The sequence below is a fragment of the Thermobia domestica genome, chromosome 1 (assembly GCF_964235325.1).
Source record: "Thermobia domestica chromosome 1, izTheDome1.hap1.1, whole genome shotgun sequence".
Lineage (NCBI taxonomy): Eukaryota > Metazoa > Arthropoda > Insecta > Zygentoma > Lepismatidae > Thermobia > Thermobia domestica.
Window position 1 is genome coordinate 258,898,796 of NC_137454.1, and position 8,841 is coordinate 258,907,636.

Here is an 8,841-nt window from a genome sequence, read left to right on the forward strand (position 1 = left end):
CGAGCTGGGCCGGGCCTAGGTACATTTGGGCTGGATTGGGCTCGGAGGTCTCCACTGTACAGTTGCAAATAGAAATAATGCATCGCCTCCGTCAGCGCGTGCAGAATACAGAAAATTGTGGTTTTGTAATTTGATAAAACGCAGAGTACGCAGAGTATACAGTCCAAAAAATCTGCATTACAACACAGATTTTCTGGGATTAAGAGTTCTGTCGTGGCAGGAGCAGAGCCAGGAAAGCCACCTATAGGCGGAGTCTATGGATTTCTATTTGCCTTCTAAATGTGCTCGATTTTTCTCTCTGTGTACCAGCAATCACATTCAAATAACGTTACTAAAAAAGAGAACTTCTAATACAGGACTATTCTTCCAATCTAGTATACACTCCAATCCAACAGTGTAATATCATGGATGGTATTTGAAGAGGGCAGAGGCGGTGGAGTGCCTTGCTCACCCCGCCAGCGAAGCAAACTCTCAAACGACGCTACTGTGGAAAATACCTGTACGCACTTATTCACTAGAATATAATAAATTCATCATTTTTATGCTCTCAATTGAACCAGGGGGCTTCACATATCTCAAATTGATACAGTATTAATTGATACATATCTCAAATTGATACAGTATCAATTGATACATATCTCAAATTGATACAATCTTCTGTAATAAGTACAGTGAACTATATTTTACAGTGGACCTGAGCAGGAACATATTTTTTCGAAGACTTTTTAAATTGGGTTGCCGTAGCAATGCCAAAACTCTTCCCTACCGAAGATCGATGTATAAAGCAGTATAGAATGTAATTAGAATCCTAGTCCAAGTTGTTTTATCCCATTCTCTGCGTTTACGAACAATTTGCTCAATTACAGATCATTCACAGAAAGTAAACATCAAATTTCCCATAAAACAATCGGAAAGATATATTTGTTTTTTTATAGATATCGACTTCTTTTGTTTTAAAAATGTATTAATGTATTACACAACTAAACATGGACATTTACTTAAGTAAAATACGTATTCTGCAATAAATACAGTCAACTATATTTTACAGTGGAAATGAGGAGGAACATATTTGCTCCAAAACTTTTAAATGGGATTGCCGTAGCAATGCCCAAAACCCTTCCCTTCCGAAGATCGATGTATGAAGCAGTATAAAGTGTAATTAGAATCCTAGTCCAATCTTATTCATTCCATTCTCTGCGTTACCCAAACAGTCATAGTGATACAAATAAAATTAACCCTATGTTATTTGGTTATAAAGGATATGTATTACAACCTGAAAGTATGATAAGATCGTATCTATAATTTGTATGGTATTACTGTCACAGCGAACTTCCATGTATTTAGTTTTCACTGTATTTACTTCTAAACTTATGTCGCTAAAGACGTTTAATAAAATCTTTGTATTTCTTTCTGGTGTTTTCATAGCGTCTTCTATTAGATCTCATCAGTGTCGGATCCAGGACGGACCTCGGGGGGGGGGGCGATGGGTTCTAATACTGCTACTTAGAGCTCCAAACTCTGGGATGGGTTTTATTTATATATAAAATAAGAAAGTTTTCTCTTCTGAGGGGGGCAACCGCCCCGATAGCCCCCCTGGATCCGCCCATTGATCTCATATTTTTCTGTTTCATTCTACATAGAGTATCAAAAGCGAGGGGGACTAAACATAGGAGGTTTCACTCTGTTTATCTGTTACCAGTTTATTATGACAAGTTGCTGGATTTGAAAACAGAATTCTTTTGTGAACTCTTTACTTTTGCTTGGTATTGTAGAAATCTTGTTGTATGTACAAAAGATGAGACGCAACTGTTGATGTTCTTTGGTAGATGTGCTGTTGTTTGATCGACTGTTATTCGACGTGTAATGCTGAGTTGATATTTTATAGATAAATGTGTAGATCCAGGTTCCAAACTTTTTGGAAGTATTAATGTTGTGAGTGATGTAGCCATCTCGGAATTTTATTGATTATCTTAGTAGAACTTCCATCAAAGTATGACATTAGGAGATCCTCGTGCGATTGGGTTATTCGCATGTCACACCGCTGGTCTAAAATGGCTTTGTTTTGTTTGCTTTGTAAAGAGAATTTGTGAAATGATTATGCTCCCATAGATGAATTCTGATCGTATCATCATTGTATGGTCACACAGATTTCATCACTAGTTTCTACAGCAGAGATTTGTCGGTTCATGAATAGTATTGGATTAATCATCCAGCAATCTTTCTGAATTTTGAAGACTTGTAATATAATTATTTATTTCAAACCCGAATACATTAGAAACCTATGGATCTATGTGATGTAAAGAAATACAAATGAAATTATAACAAATTGTTGTTAGATTAACACAAAAATTATCAGGAAATATAACCTACATATTGCGCAAACGACACACAATAAAATATTGTTAAAAAATACAACTTCAAAGGAACAGCAGCAATGATAGAAAATATCAAAGAGGCATAATATGACTGTTCCCAACACACTGTTTGTACCATGAACATAATATGAAAACAGGTAAGAAGTGTAACAATCTAGTTCCCGATCAAAACTGATTATAAATCTTACAAATACGAACCTTGGACAACAATCGCTAGAAAATGAATGACATTTTAGTCTGACTAGCTAAAAAAATTGCCACAGAAAATAAATAAAGAAAGAAAGAAATAAATAATAAAGAAATAAATATAAAACAAAACAAAAGACCGTTGATTTACACAAAAATCATATTTCGTTTTCCTTTTTAAAATGAATTTTCATTTCATTTCTCATCTACTATCCATAGTTATACACTTGTTTCTTCCTGAAAAATCAGTACCGGTACTAAATAAGTAATAGGTGAACACTCACAAAAAGTGAATGACATACATGAGGCTGTTCCTATCAGTTGAGTATCGACGACTAATAAAGACATTTTTTAAACATGTCACGAATGATAATAAACTTATGTTTTGAAGGATAATCGCAAATCGGGAATTGGAGTCGAACAATTTCTCGGTGATACATGATGTAAATCCAAGGCTATTGACAACTTTATACATAATTCGAGTTCTGGAAACAGTACTATAATTTTATATAAGCAATGTAAATGTATTATAGCCTGGTGCCATGTAGCCTATAAATAACGAAAGACTTCTCGTATTCGTTGTCTCTACTTCCATTTTTAGCTTTATACACCAAACCTGAATGACCAAGTGGAAAAAACATGCAAAATGAAGATAAATAAGAAGAAAACCAAAGTGATAAAGTGCACAAGAGCAGGACAGGAAGGGGTAAACGTATGGCTAGAGGAAGAGAAAATGGAAGACGTTAAGACGTTCCCCTCATTTAGGGAGTCGAATATCCTCAGACAGAAAAATTGAAAAAGACGCAAGTTCAAGAATAGCGGGAAGGTAAACAAACATTCAATAGGAAAAGAGGACTGCTAACATCAAGAAATGTGTCGTTGGACGTTCGAAAACGATTTATTAAGACTCTGATATGGAAAGTGGTGCTTTACGGATCAGAGACGTGGACACTGAGAAAAGCTTAAGTATCCAAGCTGGAAGCATTTGAAATGTGATGTGGGCGCTGAATGCTGTGGACTTTTCAATTAAGTTTTTGTTTACTTTGACCCGTCGCCATTTTGCACAGGGTTGTCGTAGAGAGTCGAGACTTGCTGCATTTTCTTTCATTTTACAACAGTTTTCAAACGTTGTGCTACTTAACCTCCCTTGCCATTTGAAAATTTTGAGTTGGACCCCGTCTGGGACCCTGCGAGGACCCTGGGGCAAACTTTTTTATCCGAAAAAATGTGTCCTTGTAAATGATGGGATATGTATTGTCCGAGTTTTCCACTTGCCCAACCGTTTCCGAAGAAATGACTCGGTTCAAACCAATAGTCCCCTTTTTTTAATTTTTATTATTATTATTATTATTATTATTATTTATTATTACTTATAATACAACATTTGTAACTCACGATATTCCGCCCGGTGGCACGTATAACTTTGGGATTCATCTAGTTATAACATACCAAATGCAAACACAATTGTCTCGTTCGGATCTCAGCGGAGCCACTGCGTGACCCTTCGTTGTAAGTACTTGCAAGATACATGCGAAATTGGGCCAAATGTGCCAATAATTTTGCTCAGTTACCATGCTTTAACTGGATACGACATCATGTGGTTTGTATCGACAGAGAACGAGAAAGGCATCGCGCTTACTTCAAAAACGGGAAGATTTATGCCGATCACTTGAAGTTTTAAACCATAATAATGCTACTGTACAATCTCTGATTGAAACTGGCACATCATTTCTATTAACACTCTACGATTGTCCACCAATAACTTAGTAATATCATAGGATGAATTCCAGTATCATTCATACATCCGTGCAGTAAATCGCTGCCACATTCAGAACGAAATACAATTACCAATACTGCCACGAACCAGTGATGCTGCGAAACATCATATCTTGAGAGCGTATCATCAGGTTCAATTGTAGTGTGGAAATGATATACGAGCTACTAAATATGAATGGAAAACATTAGGAGATATTCTTGTACCAGCAAGAATGATCAAGGAACCCGCTCCGTGTAGTGTCATGCATTTAATATCCTGTAACTGTAAAAAAGGTTGTAATCGTATGTGCTGTTGTCGGAAAGCAGGACTTGTGTGTCAGTGTCGAGGAATTGGATGTATGAATGCACAACTAAATGATGAAAACCATGGAGATGAACGAGATAATGATAATCTCTAATAAAATAAGTCTGGATGGACTAATTATCGTCTAATGTAAACATTAAGTTTGATTTGAAGAATACTAGTAGGAAAATTGCATTTTAGTTATAAACAAGACACTTACAAACAAAATTGCATTCAAATGACTATTTTAGTTGAGCGTTATTTTAAGTGTGTGAATTACGGTTTTCCCATTCAAAGAAGAGTACCAATTTCTGCTACTTTATAATACTGTCAATAAATAACTTTTGTGCTATATTTACGAAGTGTAAACTATGTATCATAAAAGTTTACTCCATTGGGAAAAGTGTACGCCACTTTTAAAGTAAATTAATAATTATGATAGTGGAAACGGTGGTGGAGTTTTGTTAACATACGATAATTGTGTGTTGCAAATTTTAAACAATTTATAGGTATATAAAAATCACATTTTGTCCCGAAATTTTGGGTTTTGTGCCTCTTCCACAGATTGGGCTTGATAAGTATAATTGTTATCTCGTTCGAATTTACGTTTATTAAGATTTCCAATGATATATAACTCTTGGTACTATGTAACAAATGGTGACTAGAGTCGTGAAAGTGAATGTCACCTTATGCACTTTTGTACAGAGAGGTCTGGAAGTAATATTGGTTATATTTTTTTCTCATCTTGTATTGCACCGATTTGTGTCATTGTTGGCTATGTTTGAGATAAATATCAAGGGCATCTGTTGGTGTTGTTTTGTTGATGTGCAATAACTGTCAGTGTTGCAAACTTCCAATGATTTCTGAAAATATCCTTTTTAAAATAAAAGGTTTTCTTCCTCTTCTAGAAATTTAACACGATGGGCATATATGATATTTACTTAAGTTTTCTGTCATTCAAGCTTTCCAACTATATATGATCCATGGTTTTGTGATAATTAGAACGGTAACTAGAGGAATAAATGTACAGGGTGACGAATTCATAAATTTATGTTGTTGTCTAAAGATAGTGGCCATTTTTCAAAATTGTGGGAAAAGCTAGTGGGATTTTAGGGGACTTTTAGTATGTTATTCCTGACACCTTCCTCTACTTCCATATTAATTTTCAGATTGTTACTAATTAGTTCCTTTTTCAACCCTATTTTTAATGGACTAACTATGCTATCCAGGCCGCTCCGAGAATAGTCATACTCTCTCAATTTTGAAGTCGGTGTTCCTTCACCCAGAGCACATGATTTGTACAATCAGCAGCAAAAAACCTGCAACATGAGCATGTAAGTTTATTGTGAAACTACGAAGTCTTTTCCTCCAAAAAAAAAAGTGTCCAAGGAAGGACGCCGAGATTTCTCCTGGCCTGATTCGTGCCACTTAGACGTTATGTTGATTCCCTGGGCTGTTAGGCGTAGTTTAACAATAAACTTACATGTTCATGTTGCAGGTTTTTTGCTGTGGACTGTACCATAACTTCCTGCTATGCTTGGACAATCTAAGTGTCCATATTAGATATACTTTTCAAGAAGATATGAGTAAGATGGTCGTAGAACATTCTGACCAATAAAATTGGTCTTCAGTTAATAAAAAAAAAAAAAAGTAAAGTACTTTCTTGGTGTACAGTATTATGAACTTCGTCTTTAACGTTGAGAAAAGATGCTATTGCCTTAATTTAATATTTTTCATTGCTTCGCCAATGACATTATTGATTCAATAAGAATTATGAGTTTTTAACTGTTACCGTTGATTTATGTCAAGAGAGTAAACCTTTATCTAAAAGTGGAAACTTGAATCCTTGAAAACTTCGCATCACAGGTGCTCGCACCACCACCAAGCCCCTATGTCAAATTGCGAAAATACTCATGAAACAAAAAATCAGATACAAATCTTCTCTGTGCCAATAACACCAATGAGTATAAAAACTGCTAGAAGATAATTTTTCTTGTCCTATTTTTTTGTAAGATGGATCATAATTGATATAGTATATATAAGTTTATTTTAATCATTAATCAGATATTTTTTCCTTCTATTTCAGTGGTTCTAATAATGGTCACTGTCGTAATTTTCAGAAAAGACACTTGTAAACTCAAGACGTGTTGTTAGAATTCATGGAATGGAATTCGCTGTTTACCAGCAACCATAACTGACATACAAACGACATTACTACTGAGAATGAGTGTCAATGAAGATCTTAGATCTACATCAATGAAACTTCGGTTATACGACGAATCAAATAAGATTCTCTAGTTATATTGATATCCTTTCTGAAATACTTAGTTTCGTTTCTACTGGAAGATGTGAGAAAAGACTTCCGACAACTGTCATCGCATGGTCACGATAATTAGCCCAATCAAATTAGACTGCTCTCATTTGATGGGAAGTTTCAGAGTTTAATTACCATGCATGTGCAGCTGGTTTAAGGCAGTAGTACTCAACTACTTTTTTTTTTTTTCATACCCCTAACGCTACTTTTCTATTCAGGAGTGTACCTCCAGATTTAAGCAGCCTTTAATTCAAATTATAGGTAACTATATTTTGAATAAATTCTAGAATTTATCACTCATTAAATTAAATGATCCACTTTTTACTATAAACAGAACATCATGCTATAAATTTAATATAACTACGTTACAGTCAGCATGAAATAAATATACTATAGTATAATTACTTATAAAATTTTACATACACCAAATTGAATATCACTGCCTTCAAGTGATCAGCGGATGAGTGGGTTATGCTTTGTTTTGTTGAATTGTAACCGTTAGTAGCTACTACTTAAAAAAAACAGCAATAGTTCAGTCATTTTTGTGGTAAGATAGTTAAGTTAAATGTTCTTGTGAACTCTATCATGATCTCAAGTTCAATTCCGTTCACTGTCATGGGACGTCAATTCATACTCTTTTCTGGAAGATAATCAGAAATAAATCTTTATTTTGGTCTTTAGTATATTACAAAGCAATAAACTATCACACTTTTTCTATAACGAAATAAAAAGTACATTTCTCGACGGATCATAATTAACATTAACTACCAAAAAAAAAAAAAAAAAAGTTACAAATGTATGCAATTGTATAAAACTTTCTTTCCTTCTTGTAGAAGAAATGTAAGCTGAAGATTTCAAATGGCAAGTTAAGGAATTATGTACTGGGACATTGTTTTAATGAATAAGTGAATATATCAATTGATGTGAATTATACTACCTCATTTCAGTTTACAGCTATAACATAGATTTCTTTTTTTCGTATGTTGTAAATTAAATATACTGTATGTACTCGTACAGTATTGTCTCCGGAATCCGAACGCTCCAGAATTCTAACCTGGAATATGAATGAAAAATTCCAGCAGATTTTGCCTGTAATCCGGACGTCCAGCACGTTGTTCATGTGTGTTTTTGCGCACTTTTCTCCAGAAACGTGGTACCTGATGTTATTACGGAAAGTAACTTACCTTCCAAGCAGTAATCTCTCCCCCTCCAGCTTTCACATGTTCTATCACCATTCCTTTTTAAAATAAATACAGGATTTTTTTATATCTTAAATTTTATGGAAATAATAATATTATTTACTAATATTTAACCTTAAAATTCAGAGTACCTACTGTTAAAATTATTTTGAAAATTCGAGTTCATGAGACCTTGGAACGGATTAATCCAGTTTATTAATTTACAGGGGAAAATTTTTCTGGGAACTTGGACGGGATTCTGGAACGAATTAAGCTCGGATTCCAGGCACCACTGTAGTTCTATTTTTTTAATTAATATAATGTATTTATTCAGTGACTATTATTTCTGTAACATGTCAAAATTATATTTGTTGTACATGATTTATTGCGGCTTCTTAAGGTTTGTTTTTAAATAAATAAATTATGTATATTTCAAGATTTATTTCCTCCGCATTCTGCTACATTATACAGTATTGTGTTCAATAGATTATGCAATCCATGGAATTACAGCAAGTTTTGACAGTACGCGCTATTTACAGCTTTACTCATCTGTAGAGGTGGAGTCACAGTGCGAAATACTTTACAAGATGTCACAGAAATTCTTGTCCCATAAATCTGAATATTTTCTCGCAGTTCTGGTAATGAATAAAGGTGCGTGCTATGCATATATCCTGCATTTCCCCGTAACTGCAGCATTGTATGGACGCTTAAGAATAATTATCTATTACT

The 8,841-nt window shown here is 34.4% G+C and overlaps 1 protein-coding gene across 5 annotated transcripts in view; it reads left to right on the top strand.

Moving 5' to 3' along the window:
• The window catches only part of LOC145660603 (uncharacterized), a 269,662-nt gene extending 261,123 nt beyond the window's left edge, over positions 1-8,539 (top strand). For all 5 annotated transcript variants that reach the window (XM_081725873.1, XM_081725898.1, XM_081725865.1 and 2 more), the window contains one exon: positions 6,707-8,539. In XM_081725873.1, the coding sequence (XP_081581999.1) occupies positions 6,707-6,774 (68 nt within the window). In that variant the 3' untranslated portion in view covers positions 6,775-8,539. The remainder of the gene's footprint in view (positions 1-6,706) is intronic.
• Positions 8,540-8,841: the final 302 nt, after the last annotated feature.